Source organism: Microtus oregoni, unplaced genomic scaffold, assembly GCF_018167655.1.
Source record: "Microtus oregoni isolate MIOR12 unplaced genomic scaffold, Mior012 000013F_ref0000133, whole genome shotgun sequence".
Classification (NCBI taxonomy): Eukaryota; Metazoa; Chordata; class Mammalia; order Rodentia; family Cricetidae; genus Microtus; species Microtus oregoni.
In genome coordinates, this window is record NW_024543072.1 from 41,620,958 (window position 1) to 41,645,802 (window position 24,845).

A 24,845-nucleotide genomic window follows, 5' to 3' on the forward strand; every position below is an offset into this window, starting at 1 on the left:
TGGTGGCTCACAACCATCTATAAAGAGATCTGGTGCCCTCTTCTGGCATACAAACATACATGGAAGGAATGTTGTATACATAATAAATAAATAAATCTTTAAAAAAAATTCCACTAGCTATAATTTTTAAGTAATTACTGTTTTTAAAAGCTTTGCAAATCTTTGAGTTTCTCCTGTTCTTAAAACAAATCACCTTTCTTTTAAAAAAAAAAGTCTTATACAGTAAGTGGCTCATTAATAATACTGATTCTGTATGTAAAAACCACCTGAGTTTTACAGCAAAAAAAATGAGAATTATTTTCATGAATAGTAGAGTGAGTTGGGTTGCTTTTGTTTTTTCACACATTTGAAACTGTAGCCACCACCTTTACTGCCGTAGAGACACCTTCCTATTCCCAGTAAAGTGAGAGATAGATAAAGGCAAGTATTGTTTGCTGCTGTAGTCAGACTTCCCCCAGGGCAGTGACTGGGCTGCTGCTAGCAGTGTGGCTCCAGCAGAGCAGTGCTAGTTTGGCACCCTGTGTGGCTTCTGCTTTCACAGGAGCAGCAGCAGCTTCAGCCCTCTTGCTGCTGCGCTTTAAACCACACAGTGCCTTAAACTTGTCCTCTTTCTGGGTAAACTCTGAGACTCCCAGAAAAGAGAGCTTTGTTTGGTGTTAAGGTCGATCTTCGTGGGCTATTTTCTTTTCCATTTATGAGTATGGATAAGGATTGTCCTTCTCTGCCATTATTTCCAAAAAATACATAGTTGGTGTTTGTTGGGGAAAGTTCTGGGCTGATTTAAAGATTAAAGTCTCCACTAACTTTTGTGAGACTGATAATGTTTTATCCTCCTGTACCTTTTTGTTCTTGTCCCCTCTCTCTGGTGGATGTGTAGATAGTCAACAACCCATAGCTCCAAAATATTGTCTCTAAAGCATTGATTTTTTTTTTGTTGTTGTTGTTTGTTTGTTTTAAAACTCAAGAGAAAATGAAAGCATGCCCTTTACTGGGTAGCTTTCCCGGAGTAACTGAGCTGGAATGGGTCTAGGAGCCTGTGTTCTCTGTCTGTTCTCATGTGTTATGTTTATAGCATCCCTTTCAGCCACATCTCCCTCCCCATATTCAAACACTCCTTGGTCTGAGCTTCTGGCTGCTCTTATCTCCTCTTGCTCTTGCATCCTCACCTTGTTGGAGACTCTAAACTGCCACCACGTATTGCTTTAATTTGAGCAATGTGAATTCTTCTCAGATGGGACTATTATGCCTTCTTTGGAAGGTGAGCCCATGGATCACGTGCACTTCTCTTCTGTGAAATGAAACCTCTGGTGCTTCTTTCTTTGCCACCTAATATCCACGTTTCAGTTTTTACAAAAGCACTTACTACATAAAGGCAGCTTGACTCATGGTGTCATTTTCATAAGACAGCCTAGTAATACCTCAATATATTGTTGGTAATAAGTCCTGTTGTGCAGAAATGAAAAAAAGAGAGATTAAGGGGAGGGGGAGCTGAACCTAACCAATGTGCAGAAAGAGGCAGAGACGTTCCATTTGTTTGGGGAGCACCATGTGTACCGTGCTGGAGGGAAAGTATTGGATTGATGATTCAGTAAAGAAAGTGCCTTCCTCCATGCAGCCTGAATAAAGCCATGGTTGGTGTGTTGTAGGAAAAGCGGATCGTGTCCCTGGACTCAGCCAACACAAGACTGATGAGTGCGCTGACTCAAGTGAAGGAGCGGTACAGCATGCAGGTCCGCAATGGTATCTCTCCCACCAACCCCACCAAGCTTTCCATCACGGAGAATGGTGAATTCAAAAACAGCAGCTGCTGATGGCCTTTGTGAATACAAACTGTGGGAGGAGACAGAAGGAAGTTGCCCAGCTCTCCTGTCCCCAGCTCATTAACCCTCCAGGTTTACAGAATGTTGCTTCAAGTAGCAGTGTGGTGAGAAACTCTCAAATGAAGAAAGAAACCTTGTCTTTCAGGGCATAAAGCAAAGACTCCCAATGTCGATGCTTTCCCCAGTGTCTCTATGTACATAGGGAACCTAGTTCTGGGCCATGTACAGAAATACCACTGTAATATACCAAAAGGAAGTTAATAATGTAGATTACCTTTTTAATTATTACTATTTTATTATTGTTTTTCTCTTGAAAGCACTGCAGTTTTTAGTGGAGGAAAGGTAGGAACCAAGTGCGAGTGAGAAATGAGCCTGTCGTTTTAGTAGTAGAGGCTCTGTGTGTTGGATTAGGAGCACATGGAGTGCAATAGGACTTTGTCAAAATGATTTTTTTCAGGGATTCATCTGCCAGTTTAAAAGCCCCACCCTAGTCCCTTACCATTAGGAAGACATGCAAATACCAAGATCCATACAAAACAGTAATTTATGCTACTGATCAACCAAGATGGTTCTGATCAGACAGTAATCAGATTTATAGAGTCGCCATTTCAGAGGACATGGATAGAAGTGGTTGATTGTATCAAAACTGAATTAGAAATTATTTCTGTTGAACTCCTGTCAGTATGTTTGTTTCCTCCATCTATAACAGATGGGAATTTTCTGTTTTAGATATGGGACTTTTTGATTTTTTTACTCCTACGTTTTGTTTTTACTGCTCTTTAGAGTGGACAGAACTATAAATATTTGTGTCTCTTTCTACATCTTCATTTTCACATGTGCGCTGCCCTTGCCTCCCCGTGCCGGGAGCAGCCAGCACCAACAGGGTTTGCTCTCCACTGGAGAGGTTATTCAAGTATGCCATTCGTAAGCCATCTGAATAAATATCCTTTCTTTCACACAGAAAAGGGCTAATACAGCAGAGCAGGAATCTCTGAATATTTCCCACTACACTTTTCTTCCTATTTGTCGTATTTTTGCTTAGGATAAAGATTGTATCCCCCATACTAACAGATCTGTGGGATTTTATCACCACTTTTAAATTGCTGCTTCTTTCTATTTATCCCTTCCATAAAATTTGGGAAGGAAATCTAAAACTGAAATTTGTCTTTCTTTTCAAAATGATAATTAATCTTGCTACAAAAAAACAGAATGTGAGGATGCACATTCCAGTTGTTATTCCACACTTGTGGTAGACTCAGCAAGAACAACCCAGCTTATCTTTAATGGCTTTAATACAGGACAGAAAATCCATGTTTCTCTCCAAAGTGTGACACGTCATCTGGAATGCAGGCTTAATTACCAGAGGTAGAGAAAGTTAGCTGCAGGTTAAACAAATATTATATATATAAGTATATATATATACATATATTCACACATATGTACATACAATGTGCACATCAAAAATGTTCATACCTTTTATGCTGTCAGATATACAGAGATAATGTTTAAAAAGGGTCTTGAATCTCTTTAAACAAGTTCTACATTGTTTTACATTGAAAAACAGCATTTCTCAAATAAGTTAATGTTTTTTTTAAGTTATAAACTTTAAGAATTTTTTTAAGTAAAGGATGCAGAGGGAGACATAACAGAGCCATATGCATGGAGTATGTGTTTCTACATAGTAGAATATTTATAAGAAAACAAGAGAACATGTTCTCTTGTTCGAAGCCCAGGCATAGATTCCGCCAAGTTCTAGGCATGCATTCCAAGTCTCACTTGACCCTTAGGTTGGCCTTTATGTCTGACCTTGCATTTCAGCACCCTCACCAGAGCCCTCAATTGACTACATTTGAAAAGGGGTTCCTCCTAATTACCTGTTTGTTTCAGACAAATGTCTAAAACAGGAGCGTCTCACTGCAGGCCTTCATATCCACTTGAGTGTTTTCTTGACCCTTAACAGCTATTTTATGACGCCTTATCTCCTCTCCAAGCTGAGGCACAGTGTGTTAAAAATTACTTCATAAGAGAAAAGCGTTTTGATTTTGCAGTAATGGTCTGTATTGAGCAAAGTGGGAATGTAAGCATAGATCTTTTCTTGTTTGTAGCTTAGCAATGTTTTCTTTACTCTTCAGAACCCTTCAAAAGTACCACAGAGAACCTAGTCAATTCTTAGTCTCAACGGCCTGAAGTATATGATATGATAACATCTTGTTTGAGGTTGAGAAGGTCTCAAGGTGCTGGTCTTGGGTTACAGAGCTGCTCAAATAAGTGTAGTGATGAAAACACTGTAACTGTTAGCACTGTGGGGTCTGAATGCATTGCAAGACTGAATCGCAGAACCGTTAGACACATGATGAGACCCTCCAGCCACTGTGTTATCATCACTGAAGAGAAAGAAGGACGATCACAGCAATAGTAAGAGGATTAGAGGTCGAAAGTACAGCATTGTTGCCAGATGCTAAATCTCAGATTATCCTTTGAGCCTACTCATCTTTTTAGCCTATCAGAAATATTATTCTGAGCTGGGGCATAGCTCCATTGGCAGAGTGCCAGCCTAGCATGCCAGAGGCCCTGTGTTCAAACTCCAGCACCACATGAACTAGGATGGTGGCACACAGGCCTGCAATCCCAGCACTCTAGGAGTGGGAGCAGGAGGAGCAGAAGTTTCCTGGCCAACCTGAGTTACTTCAGACCCTGTTTCAAAACACTAATTTATATAAATATTTAATATTTCTTTAGAGAATGTTGCAATCTTATCAAGTTTATTTTGAATTTTTTGAGAATAGAAGACAGCAGCAGGTACTAATTTACATGGTGTTTTTTTGATTAAATAGGTACATCATTTTGTTTTACTGGGAGGAAGTGTGAGATTTTTAAAAAGCTGTTGGGTTAAGTAGCTGCATCTTACGATCCCTGTTTTTGTCAATACATCAGCACATACATCATGAGAATAGTCCAGGGTTGGATAGGGTTTGGTATTCAGGCTAAGTGCTTACGTAGCTTTTATTCAGGAGAGGACAAGACTTTACCATTAACAAGGACAGCCTTACTAGGATCAGGAAAGGGGCTTCCTGTTTCCCTCCTATATCACTAGAGGAATAAGATTTCCAGACTTTTCCAGAATTGCAAAAAGTCCTGTTTCCATAAGACTAGTGTTACTTCAGTGTCTGTCCTTGTTGCTGCTTGGGTCTGGTAGTCTTTTACTTGGTATGGAAACTGAGGTAACTATGCTATCATGGCTCTTCTTGCCTTTTTGCTTACCATCAAGTTGGTCAGAATTGGTCTGCTCCTGTCCTCTGTTATGGGGTTGCAGAGTGAAGAAACGGTGAGGGTTTCTAAGACAGTTGTAAACATCGAATGTGTGCACTGGGGCCGAGCGTGATCTCAGAAGTGGTTTCCCTGTTCTTACTGTATCCATGGCTCTTGTATGGAACGTCAGCTCTCCAGAGCCCTGGCTCCCTCTGTGTCCTCAGATACAGCAGTTTAGGAGTAGGGGTTTTGTTTGAAGTTCTAGAGGACACTTACCATCAAATGGGTTTGCATTAGTGTTTGTTCTGCTTCCATCCACATTAGGTCTGGTTCCTCCCAGATACAGTTGCTGAGAATTGTTAAGAAACTGAGCGAGGAGAAGCAGTCTTCTCAGGATCCTCAGTCACCAGACTGACTGATCCCCAGGCTGGACCATAGACTAGCCATGTCACTGGCAAACTCAGCAGCTCCAGAGTCCATGCCACAGTTTTCCTTCATTTTCAGCCACTTGGGGACAGGGAGTCACCTTCTACAGATTAAACAACTTCAGGGACATTCTGCTCTATACCCCTGGGCTTTTTCAAGTGAATTCTCCTTTTTGCCTTAGCAGTAAAAAGTCACCTTCCCACCCCATACCTAGAATACCTTTTAAAATTATTATTAACTTAAAGAACTTACACTTGTTTCTTAAAAGCAAGTAAAATGTTGAAATTTCAAATTTTTTAAGTACACAGTTTTTTATGTTTGAATAATTGTTATCAGTTCTTCTAGAGCACCCTCTTGTCACCAACCCATCTAGGAAAGCTCTGGAGCTTTGAAAGGATGTGGGTGATGGAATTGGCATGAGAGAGAGAGAGCATTTCTTTCGGAAAAGTCCTGAGGAAGACACGTGATCCAGTGAACTTGGTTCCTCAGAAATTCAAAGAAGCAAGTAGAGTTGTATCCCCTGGCTCCTCCTAAGATGTGTATTTGGAAAGGCAGCTCCTGAGACAACCTGTGCATGCCTACAGGCACACACAGCTCTAAGGCATCCCTTAAAAAATGTTTATCCACTTTATAAACTATTAGTTCCCAAACTTCCTTCAGGTTTTGTTTTTGTTTTGTTGTTTTTTAGATTTTATAAAATTATATTCTCTTGAAAATGTACTATATGTGTTATATGTATATATAAGTTAAAGTGACTTGAGCAAGGTGTCATTATTGGTAGCAAAGAGAATATGGAGCAGCAGATGACTGTCACCATCTGAGAGCAGAATACAGAAAGTAGCTTTGGTTCCTCACCAGTTCATGCACAGGTGTTTGAGCAGCAGCCCAGCTAGCCTTGGTCAATGCAGCAAGCCACCCACAAAGAGGTCAGGAGTGCTTTGACCCTGTGTTTCAACACACATTTTAATTTCCTACTCTGTTTTTTTATCAAATTCCTTCATTGTTCCCTAGGAAGTCTTAGAACTGAAAACCAGACTGAACTGTTGGTGTGGTGGCATTTCCATAGCTGTGTTTTAGGGGTCCCCATCCTCTGTGTGTGGTCAAGCATTTGAATATAAATAGCATGGATATGTCATTTTCAAACCCTCAAGGAAATTTTCAACTTCCAGTTCACTAAAAGGTTAAATGCTAATTAACTCTATGACCACTATCCTGCAAAAAAGCTAAAAATAAGTAGTAAAGGTTGAATTTTGACTGGTGCTTAGATATTTCTAGCTATATTAGGGTCAACTCAAGCAGACAGCAGCATTATTACCTGGGTCATACCTGTGAGGAATTTATCTTCCAAATTTGATTTTGTTTTTCATCTCCAGGGCCTTAATAAGAGTGTGTTAATACACATGACTATTTTACAAAGATAGTTCAAAATAATTTATTTTTTATTTCAAGAAAGAAATTCACCTTAGAAAAACAAAACCCAAGATTTTATTTTATTTTTAAAGCCATATTTTTGTGCTTTGTAGCACTTAGATTGTTCCATATGTGATCCATATCTGCATTTCATTACCTGGGTTCTAAAAAAAGATTTATTTTTGTTCTGTGAATAATTTTTGACGGTTCTTGTACATGTACAGATATAGATACGTTTGAGGTCTTTTATTGATATTCCTACAAAAAATACAAATAAACTTTAACTTTAAACATTTTAGACTAAAGTTGCTACTGTATTTACAGTACTGCTTCTATCATACATGCATCTGTGTTGTGTGCTACCTTCTAACTTCTCTGCTAGGCATTTAGGACACTTGGAACACTGGAATATTATTCTGAAGATACATTTTAGCATTAGGAATAGCATGCCTTAAAATTTTACAAGTTTCAGGTAAAATACTTATGAGTAGGATGGACAACCGGCACTGGTGTCAGTTGTGTTATGTTAACGCCCTTGGAAAGAAAACTTCCTCCAACTGTCCTGCGCCTCCATGGTCCTCTCACATTCCCTACACAGCTTGTTCTTAGGGTTTTCTTGTTGGGTTAGGGAGCTGCCTTTGTTTATCATTCTCCAGGTGTGCTATCTTCAGTCTGTCTATCTCAGTCTGTAAAACCCAAGAATGCAGGTTTCACATGTCATTTTCTTCTGTGCGTCCTTCAGGTTATTTCTAATCTTGTGCTTCTAGGAATTCAAAACAAAACAAAACTAAAGACAACCTGAACTACTACTTTAAAAGGAAAGTGAGAATTAGCGGATATTTGCTATTTTTTGTTTACTTCGTAGCCGACCCATTTCAATGTGAATTCCTCGTGACCTAATACAAGCTTTAAGGCTTCTTGGATCTGAAATATTAAAAAGAGAGAAGTAGGGCTAGAGATATCGTTCAGTGGGATCAGTTCCTACCATGGAAAGAAAACGAGAGACGACTGATGCTGCATTATGACCTTAGCTTAGCCCTAAATCACTAACACACATGTTTTGTGCATCCATCCTGTTTCTTTCTTAGCTTTCCTTCATCTGTGTGCATCTTATCAGTAACACCAAATTACTAAGTGCTCCCGATCTTTACTGTGCATCAGACTCATTGGGTAAATTTAAATACACACATAAACATGTATATACATGTATACATTCATACACACATGTGCACACATACACACAGAGATGGATGGCTGCCGCATGAGTTCCATTACTCCATATTGCCCTCTGAACAGTGTGTGTGGTATCTATAACATGTCTTTTATCAGTGGTCCTGAGGTTTGGATGAGTTAGCTGCAGGTATTTTCTTCCTTTATACTTGTAATTTTAAATAAACCCCACACATACCTTGTCATTATCAACTGCATTCCTATTAGTGAGATAGAAACTGTGGCATGCTCATTCCCTAAAGTTCCTTTACCTTTGTTTTGTTTTGGTTTTCTTTTTCATAGCGTGAGAGACCAAACCCAAGGCCTCAGGTCCATCTGACTTAATGGAACAGATACATTCTGACGAAGCTAAGTAAGAGGTGGGACTTACCAGTATAAGCCCAGTTTTCTCACTGGCTCCAGTTTAATGCATAAGATAGATGCTTCTAGTTTAGTATGAAAAGTTTCTATTACTACACCTCCAGAAAGCACATAAAGGCTCATGCCTGGACCAAAGAAAATACCTCTAACCTTAAGCAGTAAACAAAAAATAGAAAACTCAAAATTATTTTCTTACATGTACTTTGCAGGGCCACACAACGCTAGTGGTCTTTCTAGAAACTTGATTCTGTGAAATTCTAAAATGGATTGCCTTTGGGCCTTTGAATAAGTGGCCAAGAGCTGCTAAATAAATGCCAATGTGTCTTCTTATCTGTAAAGTTATGATTTCTGATAGATACATATCTAGGGATGGCTTTAGCCCTTGAGAAATGTTTTATCGGACTATGTTCAGTAATCAGTTTAATTATTGTAGTAATAATAGTAGCTAACATCCAGTACCAACTGAGAGCCAGTTTGCTGAAATTTCATACAGAACATGCAAGCACTTCACCAACTGAGACATCTCCTCAGCCCCAGCTTTAATATATTAGGTTTGACAATACTGCATTGCATTACTGTCACCTGAATCATCAAAATTGAAAAAGTTAGACATCTAACCTCACTCAAAAGTTGATCTTTCATCTCTTCTGGATCCTTCACTGTTGAGATGGTAAAATCTGCTTTCAGGATTCCAAAGGAGTGCTCTGGAAAAGAAAACGTTTCCTGACTTAGAAGAATGTCACCCCTTAAACCTTCCAGTCCTTGGAAGGTAGTGTTACCCTAAGGTAGTAGATACCATAGGTGTGCTATGTGGTGACAGAGGATTTCAAAGAGAAAAAGAGGGAAAGAGCTGAGCCACAACACCACCAGCCAGTACCCCAAAAGAAACCCCTATGTTTTAGGTCAGTATCAGCTCTCTCCCCACAGCCTGGACACCATTTCTCCTGTGATCTCTGTGCCCTTTTTATAAATCTACTGTACAGCTATGCCGGAATGTCACCATCGCTTAGACTCCCAAACCAGAAAACCCTCAAAGAAGTTCTCTGAACTAATAGATAAGTTCAGTCTTTCTGCATGTCAACCATAATGATCATGAGAACTACAGCCTTGTGGTAGGACATGCATTGGCAGAGCTTTTGACTACTTACAGTGCTCCTTTGCCTAAGTACCTTGTACACATGCTCACAGCAGCCCTATGAGATAGGGCCGTCTTTACTGAGTTCCTTTTGAAGATGAGAACAACTACAGAACCGAGGACACTTGCTTCCCTCACTGCACTCACAGTAGTTACACGGCTTACGCTGGAACCCACAGCTTCCTTCCCTTCCCCAATGCCAGCATTTCATGTTATCGTTCCTAAGAAGGCGCCCAGGTATTCTGGGCTTTGAGTGACTGTAGATTTTTAGGCCCTGGGCTGTTAGATAGTGAAGTTAGCAAACAGAAGCTGTTACCTGAGCCTTCTGCTGTTGTTGCTGCTGCTGCCTTTGTAGACTCTGGATGCTTAGGTGAGCTTACATGTTGGCCCTGGGTGGTAGTAGGTGTGTCTCCTATATGTGTACCATGCTCTGTACTGGTCACAGCTACAGGAAAGGAAGAAGAAAGGAGTTACTGCACATGTAGCTGGAAATCAAGGGTGCCTGGATACTGGTACCTGGATATTAGTGCCTGGATACTGGTGCTGGGCTGTGAGCCAGATGACAGGAAAGGCAGCCCTGCTGTGCACAGTTGCTCCTGCCAGTCCTTTACTTGTCTCCCAGGCTCTTATACCATGTCTGGAGTTGCTAGCCCACCATTCAGAAAGTGCTCCAGCATCAGGCTGTGCGAGGCTTGAGCAATAGCATGGGATCCGGCCTCAGTTCCTGATCTGTTCTTTTCAGTAGCACTGAGAAAGCCTGGCACTCTAACATTACCAGGTGAGCTTTCAGCCCCTCCCCACAGTCCCCAAAGCCGCTTTGACATCCCCACCAAGGCAGTACCCCAAACCAAGCTTAACTTCTGGGCATACACTAGGCATTCCAGCCAAAGACCAGGAGTCCTCAGTTGCTGTCACCTTCAGTCCCCAAATGTGTTTCTCCTTCTCTCACAATTGCCAACCTCCAACTATGGATATAATCATATTACTTAGAGATCTACTACTATAATTTAAGAAAGATGCCCCAGCCCTAGGGAAAGCCAACATTAACAGTTTGCTAGAGTATATATTTCACAGATTGAATTTTTTATTTTAAATGCAAAATCTACCTTGTTCTTAAAAAGAATGTGAAGTATTTCATCAAATGTGACGTGACTGACTTAAGCAGTCTGTTGGTAGACCTTAGATCACTTCTCATTTTCAGGACAATAAACAGTGTTGGGGGTCCATGTGTGCCTGTTTGCCTTGTAAGCTTTAGCAGTTTCTAAGTGTAGAATGTCAATAGGAAAGGACATGCCCATTTTGAAACAGACGCACCCTGCCTGCACCAGTTTACAGCCTACAGTATTGGTCATGTCTGTTGGTCTGCATTCTCTTTATTACTGCCTTTAAATCTTTGCCAGACTCTTGTGAGGTGAAGAAATAAATTTTAAAATAAAACTTCTTAGTTTTTAAAGCTGGATTTATTTCTGTGGTTCCATGAACAAAGCTGAAAGTTGTTTAAATGTGTTGATGTTTCTTGACTAGCGTCATTTATGACAACTATCGTCTTCGTGTCCCTCCTCGCTTCACCCTGCCTCAGCTACTCACCCAGCCCGTTCTCTCCTGGTGGGCCTTCTTCTCCACCAGCCCTCTTTTCTTCATCCAAAAGCTTATGTCTTTCTTTAGTAAGTGAAGAAACTGGTAAAACTCGGAAACACAGAAGTGGGGGGGGGGGGGGCGTAAGCAGCTTTGTAAATTTCATCCTGATTGTTTTTAACCCTCACTGCTTCTCTCGCTGTTAAGACTTGTTACACATATACTGAATTCTGCTGTTTTCTTTTAGCATCCGAATGCAGTGGCCCCATGTCACTGTGGCCACCTGTAGTAACTACAGACCCGAGCACCTGCTCATTTCCGAAACCTGGTGGTCCTGTTGACTGCGGGTTGGAGTCCTTCAGAATTTGGCAGCTGTCCCTCTTTTTCCTCGTCCCTGTTACTCCTTTCTTCAAAATGTAACCTGTGTACTAACCACAGACCACTTGGCAATCCCAGACAAACTTAACACTTTGACATGTCTGTCTTAGCCCTTGTCTTTCAGCAAGGAAGAACTTCCAGATACCACCGCCATGATACTCATTACACCTTTGTCCAGAGAGCGCGTCACTTTCTGCTCTTGCTTCGTCCTTCACATACTCACAGGCCGCCCCAGTTGTCTGATTCTGTTCCTACAGGATTGCCTTTGTCTGAAAGCAAGGTCTGCTCACCTGCTTGAGCCACACAGTATCCAGAGTTCAAGTCTGGTACTCGAAAGACAGGGCTCAAAGCAAGGAGAAAAGGAAATGCAACAACCTCTATCTGGAAGAGTCTGCAATACTCACAATTGATTGTTTATCATCTGTTATGTGTTACATGAGCATGAGCCTTGCATATCTACCAAGGTAAAGACACTCAATGTCACTAGTGAGTTGAGATTAAGATGGTAATAACTACATTTATCATCTGCCAGAATCAGGAACTGAGAGTTAGGAAATCACACTGATGTATTCTTGGTTTTAGACATAAGAAAAAACAGATTCAATGAGGTTAAAGTTAGGGAGACAGATGTGGTAGTTCATTTCTGCGATTCCAGTAGTTTAGAGATTGAGACAGAAGGATTGCAGTGTATTGGAGGGCAGCCTGAACTACAAAGTGAGACCTGTTTTTGAAAGAGAAGGGGAGCCAAGAGGGAGGGAGGTAGGAAAAAATTGTCTAAGCCTGTGCACAATAAATTACAGAGCCAGTATTCCCATCTTGACTGACAGACTTCAGCTCTTAAAGGTGGATTCTAAATCTTCCTCCCTTACTCCATCGCTGTTCTACCTGGTTAAGGGAGGATGGTCTTATGAGCTGGTGCTAGCCAGACAGAATTCCCTGTGGAGAGGCTTACAGTGCTTCCCTGCCTAGCCATGTGACTCTTGCACCCAACTCTCAGTGTAGACTCTGCAGCTTGGTGTCTAGCTGCTGATGCCCCAGAGGAACTTGTAGGCGGGGGTGTCTGGCCTCAGTGAGGTACACAAGCACCTGCTGTAGTTCCTGGCAGACACCCAGCTGTCTCAAGTGCTGGCAAACTGGCTCAGGCTGCAGATGCATGGGGCCTGTCTCTTTGAATCTCTACTAAGCTCCCTGAGACAGATGCCTCCATAGCTCTTTAATCTCTGCAAAGCTCCACAGAGCCCCTGAACTGCAGGGCTAACTGAATGAGGAGGAGTCAGAGAATATTGCCAACGTGGGAATAGCCAGGGCCTTGTGGTTACCTCTCCTGTAGTCATGAGCCTACTCTGGTTCTAGGGACCCCTGATGCATAGGTTCTGCAGTGTCACTGGGGGCCTAGGCCACTTCCTGTTGAACTGATTCACTCCCTGTATGGGCTAGTGTCAGGGTGCAAAATCCAAAGATAAACATTGAGCCCTGGGCCCCTTCCCCAAGAACTGAAATACTCTCTGGGGATATGAGATCCCAGGATGTGGTTCTAACAGTGACCAGTGATACCGTGGACTTTTCTTCCAGAACTAAGTTACTTCCCAAGGTCCAAGGACAAGCCCTGAGAAGTTAGCAGTGGTATGCTGGGCCCTTCTCCTAGATCCAAACTGCTTCCTGGGTGCTCAGGGTCCAAAGACAAGCTCTGAACAGTAACCAGTGGGCTGTGAGCCCTTCTCAAACCAAGGTACCTCCTGAAGGCGTCGGGGTTGCCAGAGGACTTATTGAGACCGTCCCTTGAGAATGGAAAGCTGTAAGGCCCATGGTGGTGGGGGCAGGAGTGGTCGTATCACAGGTGCCAGAGCTGACGTCAGTTGGTTGTTGAGTCGCTTGCGAACTCATCCAGATTGCTGGAACCATCTCTTGGGAGGCAACTGTGGGGCCAGTGCTGGTCCCTGTGGCAAGAGACAAGACTTATGTGAGGTGCGCTGGGCACAGAACCTTTTTCAAGGCCATAGCCCCAGGTCAGGAACTCCCAGTAGTTTCAGTGGGGCAGATCAGAGAGAATATAACAGCTTCAGGCCCCAGTTTTCTGCCACACATAGTGGTATTCATCCACTGAAAACAGAGTTGTCAGAAAGGGCCTTCTGAACCTATTTGGACCAACCCAAGTAAGCAGTGGGCTGAAACAACTAGGTGGATGCCTTAACAGTGAAACAAGGCAGTTTCTCAGCCCAGATTCTTAGCTGAAAGAATCCATGCCTTCCCCAGTGATAACACCTCCACACAAACACCCTGCCATTCCTCTTTCCTACCATCCCCTACCCAGCCACCTGCCAACCTCATTTTTCTGAAGTCACTCCACCAAAAGTTCTTCTGCAGTTACAGTGACTGGATAGCTCCTGCTCTGTGTCCCCGGCATGCTTCAGACTATACTAAACACCAAGCTTTGCCTGGCTGGCTGTGAGCGCCAACAGAATGAGCTCTGAGGTTTTTTTGATTGTATCTGTCTCCATTGTTGGGTCTTGATCAACTGCCATAACTTAAAACCACATCACAAAACCCTACAGCCCATGACTCTCCCAGCAGAGGAGCATGCTCGGACTGGTGGGTCTCCTTTGTTTTGCTTCCTTTCTCTGGGTGCTGAACCTCTAAGGACTCTCTGGTGACTTCCCAAGGAGTACTACTCAGCCATCTGTCCTTTTGTGTCCCAGGCCTTTATTTCAGCCTCTCCTGGCCCTCCTGGCCTCTAGAACTTCAAACTCAGAAGCCAACAAAGAAGGATGTTTGTGGGAAACCAATTCCTCATTTTCCTACCCTCACTGTTGGCCAAGCAGTATGAGAAGGAGCAGAGATGCTCATTGGTGTAGTTGTGACTGAGTGCACACCACTGGCATACCTCTTCTCTGTTTGCTCATTGGCACCTCAGGGAAGGCCACTCATGGGCTCCGCCCTGGGTTGCTCTGTTTAAACCAACCATTTTCTCTAGTTTCCTAGGCCCAGAAGAGCTCAGATACAGCTGAGAACAGATGCAGAGTACCTGTGTTTAGCCTAGGGGTCGTCCTTGCAGTAACTTCTGAGGGGTGAGTCACTTTGGGGGAGGACGTAGCAGTGAGTAGAGGCATCTCTGCCAACTTCCGATGGCCCATGGAGGGGTCTGTGGGAAAACAATGAGTGTAAGGGCAATCTCTGTCACACCAACCCTGTGAAAAGTCAATAGATCCTGCCAGTCAGCCTCATCCCAGCAAACAAACCAGGGGGTCCAGTTCCTACTGCACACTGTACAAATCACTGGGATAGGTCCTCTCACCCTGAATCTTCACAGCAGCTCATCAAGGAATACCTAGTTCACAGACAGGAGCCAAGATTGTCTTCAAATCCAAAACAAAAAGAAACAGCCACAAATAGGCAAGTCCACAGAGACATAAAGTCTATTTGGGTTGCCAAGGGGAAAGTCGGGTGTGACTGTAAGTATGGGCTTTGGACAGTGATGACAATGTCATTAAATTGGCCAGAGGCAATGGCTGAGCATGCATGCAAATGTAAAAAAACCACTGAATTGTGTACTTCAAAGGTTAAGATATGTGGGTTCTCAGCAATAGAAATACAGCAAAAGGAGGGAGACTGAAAGCAAAGAATAAGGTAGGAGGCACGTTATATACAAGATCCAGAATGCCCCTGCTGCCCTCAAATTCATAGTGACCAGAGCTGCTATTAGCAGGCACTTGCTCTATGTCAAGATCTTCGCTCTCATTCAGCCTTCAGCTATGGGGTGATTTCCCCAGTCTTGATTTGTAAAGTATGCTTTCCAGATAAGAAGAGGGGACTAGACTCTGCCCATCTTCTAGGAAGCAGTGAAGTCTATCTGATTCTAAATCATGGGCGGCTCATGGTTATTTGATTAATTGTTGTTGCTCATTGCTAATGTAATAAGGCTGGATGGGGTTCATTCATTCCATCCTCTGAAGATCCCCAGGATTTAAATACTACAACTCTTTTATAAGGTGTTTTTTTGTTTTGTTTTGTTTTTTGTTGTTGTTTTTTGTTTTAATTCAAATCAAAGCCTGTTGTAGAATTCTGTTGCCCTCAGAGCCTCCAGGTGCTTCCTTAGGTCTCTCCTGAGTTTTCCCCACTGTTTAATGAACACATTTTAACCTCAGTGATCCACGTGGGCTCTCACATACCACAGAAACAGATAAAAGGTTTCTGCTCATGGCAAAGTAGTGCATAAATCTCAGGGGGGCCGTTTGAAAAGATACGGAGTCCTGCACACAGTCCTTGACCAAACAAAGGTATTTTCTGAAGCCACTCGGGAATGCTAGACCCCAAGTCGCTGGACCAGGTGAGATTGTTGATCTTTGCACTGAAGTAGAGGCCAATCCAGGCATCGACATTGCTTGTGATGGACTGGAGGATTTGTTTGTCCTTCTCGTTGGTCACTCTCTGCAGATCGGCCAGGTCTGTGTAGTGGTTGCGGCAGTAGGTCAGAGCTGAGGGCCACGACATGGCTTGTTTAATCCGAATGAAGGTCCATCCACCAATCTCGACCTCAGCTGGAAGCAAAGCATATAGAGACCACAGGCCTGAGATCCAGGGTGTCTGACAACCCAGCTTTCATTGCCTAAGGAAAGAAGTGGTTTGACCTGGATCTTCAGGTTTTAGATTTGGTCAAAAACACTGTTTTATAGAGAAACTACCAAGTTGAAGAATGAGTGAGATATCATAGTGGCAACAGCTGGTGTGGAGGGTTCACTAAGGAAAGGGCTCTTCTTACAGATGTGTAATCTTAAAAGGTAAGTTTAAGTTTCAATTGCTTCATCTGTCCACTAGAAATAATTATACTAAGGTCAAAATTACATAAACCACTTATTAGCACTTAATCAAATGGTAGGCACTATTTGGGAAATAGTAGATCATTCCAATGATGGAAGTAAGACAGTCTTGGTTTAGAGTTAGCCTCATTTCTTCATTTGTGATCCAACACACGTGGGGGGGGGGGTGGAGAGAGATCTTGGAGCCAACCACATCCGCTCAGATCTATCTGGTGGGCAGGAAGCAGAGCAGGCAGTGCCCAGCAGATCTGCTCCTCGTGCACTCAGATACCTACCTTCTTCAGACTGGGCTGCTTCAGGTCTCAGAGGCACCCCCTCACACACACACACACACACACACACACACACACACACACACACACACACCAGAGGCCCATTCAGGGCCATGCCTCTCTGATTCCTAACAATGGAAGTTTTGGAAAGGATGTGAGGCACTGCAGTTCTACCTGCATTGGTCCTGGAGGTTTGGATAAAGAAAAGACTGTTTGCAGAGTCTGGAGTCATATCCTCCCATTCAAACCAGAGCCCCTCCCTACTCTCTGCCATGCACCTGCTCACCTCAGTCCATTAAGATATGCCTGTTTCCCTAGCTAAATGGGTTTTTGCATATTTAATTATTGTGTATATGCACACGTGTGCACTTGTCTGTGACACAGTGCACATGTGAAGATCAGAAGATAACTTGCAGAAATCAGTCCTCTCTTCATTGTGTGTGTCCCAGGGCTTGAACTCAGGTGATTGGGCTTGGCAGCAAGCACCTTTACCCACTGACTGTGTTGTGTTATCTTACCAGCCCCAAAACTAATCTTTTAAAATTATTCTATATTATGCCCCCTAATGTGTGCCAGCTTTGACATGTACCTTTGGCCTACATCACTTTGTATCCTGAAAAAACTATTATTAATCTTATTTTATAGTTTGGGAAAGGAGTTTGCTAGTCCAGCCCAAACTCAGTGTCAGAATGAGACTAAAGCATAGGTCTGCTTGCCTTGGAAGTCTTTGCCATTTCGCTCTATGTTCTATAACACCCAGAGCATGAACCCTAAACATAGATGGATTGACTGTTCCTTTTCCCATAGAATTTTTCTATATCAGGTAAGAAGAAACTTTCCTTTTTTTATTTTTTTATTTTTTGAAACTTTCCTTTTAAACACCAGCGCAGTGTTGTCCAAAGGGCAGGGATCTTGAGAGAAATACCCCTCTCCAGACGGAGAGCAAGGACCTGAGTTGTGAAGAGGTCCTCCCCACTCACCCCCAACCCCTGACTCCCTGAGGAAGACTAAGTGGCATGGATGCAACTGGTTACACTACTGTGAGTCCTGGAGTCCCCTTCCCCTCCGTGCTCTTCAGACATTGCACCCACCAGTCCCCAGGTTTCAATCTGGGCACCCCAAAGACAGACGTTAGGTCACATAGGAGACGGGAACAGAGGGAACCATAGTGATCTGCATCCTGCGTGCTGGTCCAGGGAGGTAACTCCAAGCCAAAATAAATCAAGACCCCAGAAAAGGGCAGACAAAGCCACGTATGTTACCTTCTGTTGCAAGAGTAGTCACTAAGGACATGTGGTGTCCTTCAGCAGGGTCTGTAAAACAGAAGCAAATTTCAAATTATGGGTTAGGGGGTGAGAACTGTCCAGGAACCACCAGGTTGGAGCCAAAAGAAGCCGAGTTCTAAGGTGAGTTGGCCCATTCCATACTTATTTAGTGCATATAGATAAAGCAACTACTGTATGACTGGTGCAGTTCCCTAGGAAAGTACTAGAAACAACACAAGCAGAGCCTTTGCTTTTTAGGGGAGAATGAGAAGGAACCACCTAGTCCCAACAGCGTGAGGACAATGGTCACTATCCCAGTGAAGAAAAGAGTTGTGCGGACCAGGGAACAGAAATAAGTCAATACACCACAGCTAGAGAGAGGGCTGAGCACTGAGGCCAAGAAGAACCGACAGGGCATGATTGTCTATGAAAAGGATGGCATTCTAAGGGCTTTGAAGATCTGCTGAGTATGCTGTAAGGAAGTTATCCGATGTCTGCTAAAACTCACTGTTCGGACAACAGACGGTAGTGGTCACAGGGTAGACCCATGGAACTGACTGGTAATTTGGCCCATGCACTCCCAATGAACCTGCAGAACTGGGGAGAACTGAGTGATGTCAGGGAATGCTGTAGTTGAGTTCTAAGAATAAAGGAAGCAGGAAGAAATCCATCATATACACAGCTCTAATGTTTGCAGGCGTTCCTACTAAACCCACTGGCCATCCCTAGAAATCTTTCTATCCCCTTGGAACCTAGAGTTAAAACCAAGGCCATTGTGGGCTTCTGTTTCTGGGCTTCACAGAAGCATGGTGTGTTTATGCCTTAGAGAAATGAATGGCCTCCATGCCAGTATCTGGGCAATCAGGGTGGCATAGAATTGTGCTGAGCCTTGACTGGCCAAAAAAGGCAGAAGATGGCACTTTTAGCAGGAAATCACAGTCCCATCCACAACCACACTTCCATGTGACCTCTTAGCACCAACAAGACAAAGATGAGGACAATGGAAGTAGTGGTGTGGCCTCCAGGAGGTCAGACGGCACAGAGGAACACATAGTTTGGGTGTTCCCCAGCAGCCAGCGCCATGTCCCCAGCAATAATGTCTGGAGTTGGTCCTACCCACTACTTTGGGCAATAGGTCTCATGGGGGTGAATGTTCTGCCCTCTGCCAACCCCAGGAAGACAACAGACTGTACCCTGTACTTCATGGTGCGAGACCTTGAATTCTACTCCCATTTCTGCATGGGTGATGAACCCTCCAACCTGTCTCTCCTCTTCCTTCCTTTCTCAAAGCTTTAACTAAGATAGAAGAGATGTCATGGAACATTCCCGATGTTATTTCCTCTATTAACACACAGTTTTTTGGTGTGCTCTGGGGAAAAGAGTACAGAAAGACCACAAGCTAAGGTCACAGAGAGGCAATAATGCTCCGAAGAGGGTGAGGAAGCATCCGGTTACTCTCGTAACCCTAGACACACACACTCTTCTCTTCCTTTCCCCCTCACCAAAACAATCTTGGGAAAGAACAGGCCCAGAATATTAATCTGAACACACCATAATAGCAAATGAAGGGCTTCTGAGTTGCGCAGGAGGCAGCCCCCAGGGCAGGAACCATGGCCCATGAATACAGAGTAGCACAGAGGCCATCCCGGAAGACAGGCAGCGCACTCCACTTTGGGGTGGTAAAGACAGAGCCACTGGACCAGCTCAGGCCAGAGATGTGCACATCGTAGAAGAGGCCAATCCGTGCCTGGGTACTGCTGGTGTAGGAGTAGACCACCATGATGTTCACTGGGCTGTTAACGCTCTGCAGGTCAGCGAGGTCTGTGTAATGCTCCTGGCAGTACCACATGGCCTCTTTCCAGGTCCGCGGCTCCTCCACCCGATAGAAGGTCTTGCTGTTGCTTACCAGCTGGAAGGCTGGGGCAGGAGAAGCTATCACTACATGACTACCCCTCACTTCACCCTTGTCCCCAAGAGATTTCAGCCATACCATGGTAGACCACTCCTTTTCTGGCGTACCCCTCACCTCTGACCTCCACTCATACCCAGCGCTGCCTCTGGACTGTCCCACCCACGAGCTACTGTCTTGGTTCAGAAGGACTGGCCATGCTAGCTTCCTGTTCTTTCATTCTTTTGCCTTCTTTCCTTTGCCTGGTGGTTCACAGTAACTATCAGTCTTTACTGCGCATGTGTGATATGCCATTTAGCTCACTGAATTTTTCTGAGGACTACTCAAGATTTCATCATACCTGTTTTACAGATAAGGACTCCAAGACACAGGGAGTGGAATAGATGATTAAGGCCACTAAGCGGGAAGTAGAGAGAGCCAAGACTCCAGAACATAGTGTGTGGTTCCCAGGCCCAAGCCTTTAATCGTAGCATAGCACTATGTCTACAAAAGGAAGTCTGATGGGGATTATACATTAGGATGGCCCAGAGAGTTCAGGTGTGCTCCAACACGGAGCAGGAACATGCTTGCTGGGACCAACATCAGAATTCTCCAGATGCATCCAGGGAAAGGGCTTGCTCTGCTTGTGTGTCTCCACCAGATCTAGGCAGCTTGGGAGGCAGGGCTTGTTTTACTCGCTGCTGTATCCTCAGCCCTCGCCTCGGTTTACCAAAAGCGCTCCGTGTGTTAAAGGAAGGCGGGGAGATAGAGACAGGTGAGAGGCAGGAACCCACCCAAACTCTGATATCTCAGTGTTTACCCCTTCTTTCCCTCCCCGGCTCCAACCATTTTCCAGGGTCTAGCAAAGGAGGAGCTGGTCCGAGGCTCTCCACCCTGGTGCCGGGGCAGAGCAGTGGGGAGGGAAAGGTTTGCTGTTGAGGTTTTAGGGGGTCCATAGAAAACCAGCCTCAAGCCTGGATACTGAGGGCCAAGCATGCAAGACACTGCAGGGAAGGAGGGAGGACGGATACTTGCCAGAAAGAATGACGTTGTTGCACCCACCAGAGCTGATGAAGCTGTCTGTCACTGAGAACAGCTGGAGAATCCCTGTGCCCAAGAAAGAATGGGGGGAAACACCTTTTTTTTTTCCTATTCACTTTGACTGAATATATGATTCACTTTGATTCTTTTAAATGCTACCTTATTTAACTTTTAAAGCTCTCTTGCTGTGGCCCACTAGATTGGTTTCAGGAGCTAATGGATCACACCCAACAGTTTGGGGGGAAAAAACCTGTCAGTCCTCTGGAACCCACAAGCCCAGGACTCAGGTATCTACGGTACTCCATCCTTGAGCTGAGACCCTGGACTCACAATTGGGCCATCCCGTTCTAGTCCCTGGAATTCAATCTCACGGCAATGTCAACTACAGCAAGCCTTCTGGAACTCTCCACCTGTAACTGTGCCCTCTGAGCCCCCTGCCACTTGGGCCCAGATGGTCACCCTTTGCAGGTGCTGTGGGTCACCCAGCTTCCAGCTGGGGTGCTCCACATTTTGTGCTCAGTGACGGGGTTCTACATGGGGGCCACCATGATACTCTCATGGTTCCAGTCCCATGCTCAGTGAGGGGTCCTTCTAAGAGGGTCATGTGCCATTCCTTGCTTGGCCCTGGCCTGAGCCCAAGAAGCAAACCCTGCCTGCATGATGCACCAGCCGCTGGCTGCAGGGACCTGGTCAGCTTCCTCTTGTACTTTCCCACTCAATCCATGCCTTCCCTCCTCAGAGCCACCCAAAGACCCTCGAGGTGCCTCTCCCCAGGAGCTGCCCACTGGACATGATGCCCTGGCCATAGTTCTCTGCGATGGAAGCTTGTGGAGGTGGGGAAGGGCATCTCCCTCCCCAACCTTAAAATGATGGCTTAAAAAAATCATTTATGTCTTTCCACTTTGTCTCCCAACCAACCTAGAAGTCTGAGGGCCTCTGGGGGTATATGGGGAGCAGCGTACCCTCTTCCGGGCCCAGGTGGGGTCTTACCTGTCATGCAGAAGGAGAGCAGCAGCCATGCAGGCAGCATGATGGTGGCCTGGCAAAAGCCCCTGCAGCTGACGGCCTTCTGGACAGCTGAGCCTCGTGTGCTCACTTCTTTCTTGCTCTCTTCTCTTTCCTACCAAACTGGCAGATTTTCCTAAGCAAATACCGAGTGCCTGCTGTTTGCCAGGATAGCCTGAATAAAGATGGAAACATCCTTGTCCTAAACTCAGGCAAAAGCACCATGGAGCCTGCAACTCATAAGCAGAGCGACAAGAGGGGAACCATCCTGGGGACTAACTGCCAGGAGAGGGAAGTAGTAGAACGATGGAGAGGCAGGAAGTCTAGGATCTGAGTCCCAGCACAGCACAGCACAGACTGGAGACAGAGGCACTTGCGCTGAGAATCACAGCCACTTGCTTGTGTTCTGTCTGCCCCACACCACCCCGTTATCCCCAGATTTCTCTCTGTCCCACCAAAGGCCAAGTTTTTTTGTTGTTTTTTTTGTTTGTTTGTTTGTTTTTAAATAAAGCCTGGAAGAGACCCCTTTCTGTGCCCTCTTTTGTAAAAAAAGAAGCATAAGCAGATGGGTGAATGGACAAAAAGAAAGTGCATGCAGATGGTCAAAGCTTCAGCAATGACGGCTGCCTCGGGGTGCTTCCTTGGCGATGGATTCCTTGGCGATGGCCTTCCGTGACTGCATCCCAGTGGTAGAACCAACTAGTGTCGGGGTATCTTTGGACCATTCTCTAATGAGAGGACACCTTGACCATCTTGGTCTGGAAAACACTTGTCCTACTGCTTTCCTTTTAATTGTGCCATCCGCAAAGGCTTCTGGTCTACCTGCCTTCAATGAAGACAGGTTGCTCACGTCCAGAAAGAAGTGAAGTGAGGGTGTAAGGGCCTCCACAGCATGTCCCAGGGACAGCAAGTGGCACTCCAGGTGACAATTTAGCATGTCTTCTTTTTCCTTTAGCCCCTTGCTCCTTGAGAATAGGGACTGAGCCCAGTTTACAGAACACTCATCCTGGATTTGAGACTCCATCTGCAAAGACTTGCAAGGCCAACCAAGAAGGCACTGGGCACCATGACTCCAGGCTGTCACTCCCTCCTTAGGGGTCGATGAAAGTCACTCCTTAACAGCAACAGCCCAGTGTGTCTCTTTCTGTCTGAGCCGCCCCTCTCCAAAAGTAAGCCACGCCCCACTGCCTAGCCTAGCCCAATCTGCTCTAGCTAAGTTGTGCGATCAGGTTGAGGAACAGACACGAGGGAAGCAGGCCTAGGGCCACAGCTGGAGGGGGCTGAGGCTCAGTGCCCGGGGTTCAGGGGTTCACACTCTTGAGAGGAGGTATGAGGAAGAGCTCAGGAGAAGGGTGAGAGGGCCCGGCTGTGCCTGAGGCCTCGTCAAAGGAATCTGGAAAACAGAACTGTTCTCTTAGAGGATAAATGTTGCATGAATTCTTCTAGAGAGATATAAACAACTCTTTGCCGCAGATGGGACACCGACAACAGACTAAGGGATTATTCCACTCAAGTCTGGCTTGGGAAACAGTGAGTCTGTTGGGGCTACCTACTTCATTCTTGGTGACTCAAAGGCAACTGCATCACCGAAAATCTCCCCCAGCATAGGGGCTTGTCTTGATCGCTAACTGATACAGAGAGTACAGCCCACTGTAGGTAGTATACGTAGGCAGGTGGTTCTGAGCTGTGGTAAGAAAGCTAACAACATAAACCCACCTGGCAGCAAACGGCATCTTACACAGTTCCTGCCACATGTCTTTGGCTGCGAAGTGAGTTTCCTGGTGGAGGTAATGTTGTGTGGGATTACAATCAGGGCTACTTTTGGGTTTCTGCCTTGAGTTCCCTCAGTGACAACCTGTGACCTGGAACCATAAGCCAAGCAATCCCTTTCCTCCTCCCCGGGTTGCTTTTTGTATCTTGATTACTCTTCTAGTGCTATGATAAAGCATCATAGCCAAGGAAACTTATAAAAAGCATTTAATTTGGAGGCTCATGGTTCCAGAGGGTTAGAGTTCCTGACCGCCATGGCAGGGAGCATGGCAGCAGACAGGACAACACAGTACTGGAGCAGTAGCTGAAAGCTTAATGTTGAGACAACAAATGAGAGAGAGAGAGAGAGAGAGAGAGAGAGAGAGAGAGCACTAACTGGACCTGGTGTAGACTTTTGGCACCATCAAGCCCATCCCCGGTGATACATTTCCTCCAACAAGGCCACGCCTTCTAATCTTTCCCAAACAGTTCCACCAATTAGAGACCAAATATTGAAGCACATGAGCCTATGGGGGCCATTCTCATTCAAACCACCACACTTCAGGTTGGAGTATATTTTTCATCACAGAAACCGAAATGAAACTAAAACAGTCACCGGACAGAAATCGGCAGCTTCCATAGGAAGTGCCTCTGTGGGTCCTGCATTTGCAGGATTTACCAAGGCTCTACAGTTAGCAGGTGCATGCAAGTGCACACCCTCGGCTGGTTTGACTTTTGGGAGGGCAGCAGCAGAAACTGGAGTTCCAGCAATGGTCAGACTTACTGGGGAGAGCTGCTGACTCAGCTCCCTCTGAGGCTGAGAGCGGCACCTGCTCTCCATGTGCTCCAGTGTCAGGAAAGTCCATTCCTGGTGGGACTGGGGCCCTAGCAGATGCCAAATTCATTTCCAGCTCATCAAAGTGGAATTGGATGTATGATTTTTTTGGCTCCATTAAGTCTGATCTACATCAGAGCGGCAACATATTTTGGCATTAAGTACAAATGAAATTTGGAATCTATTGAAGTCAAGCTCCAGAAAACCAGACAGCCTCTTTGTGAGCCCACGCTCCCTGCCAAGAGAAGAAAAACCCCACCGCCTGCACGGAGCTCAATCACATAACAAGGAGCAAGCTTGGTCGGAAACACCTATTTCACTCAGACTCCCATTTACAGCTTGGGGACCCGGAGAGCCTCCTGGCTGACAATATTTGTGCTGGCACCTGATCTC

At 44.9% G+C, this 24,845-nt stretch overlaps 2 protein-coding genes across 6 annotated transcripts in view; one reads left to right on the forward strand and one right to left on the reverse strand.

Annotated features, from left to right (window-relative positions):
• The window catches only part of Rasal2 (RAS protein activator like 2), a 284,658-nt gene extending 277,462 nt beyond the window's left edge, over positions 1–7,196 (forward strand). For all 5 annotated transcript variants that reach the window (XM_041662766.1, XM_041662768.1, XM_041662767.1 and 2 more), the window contains one exon: positions 1,647–7,196. In XM_041662766.1, coding sequence (XP_041518700.1) covers positions 1,647–1,789 — 143 coding nt within the window. In that variant the 3' untranslated portion in view covers positions 1,790–7,196. The remainder of the gene's footprint in view (positions 1–1,646) is intronic.
• A 538-nt stretch (positions 7,197–7,734) lies between these two features.
• On the reverse strand, positions 7,735–19,927 carry Clec20a (C-type lectin domain containing 20A). Its single transcript, XM_041662451.1, has 7 exons — positions 19,486–19,927; positions 17,932–17,982; positions 15,750–16,118; positions 14,606–14,722; positions 13,317–13,520; positions 11,218–11,289; positions 7,735–7,829 (listed from the first exon to the last, which is right to left on the reverse strand). The coding sequence occupies exons 1-7, from the start codon at positions 19,925–19,927 to the stop codon at positions 7,735–7,737; spliced, it is 1,350 nt and encodes a 449-aa protein (XP_041518385.1).
• Between the last annotated feature and the right edge of the window lie 4,918 nt (positions 19,928–24,845).

Bases quoted from the DNA above. Each gene is read 5' to 3' on its own strand.
- Clec20a (XM_041662451.1), bottom strand. From the start codon at position 19,927: ATGGTATGGCTGAAATCTCTTGGGGACAAGGGTGAAGTGAGGGGTAGT. The intron at 16,119-17,931 runs GTAACATACGTG...CTTTGCTTCCAG, and splicing joins GACTACTCTTGCAACAGAAG to CTGAGGTCGAGATTGGTGGA. The intron at 14,723-15,749 runs GTATGTGAGAGC...GTTTTCCCACAG, and splicing joins ACCTTTTATCTGTTTCTGTG to ACCCCTCCATGGGCCATCGG.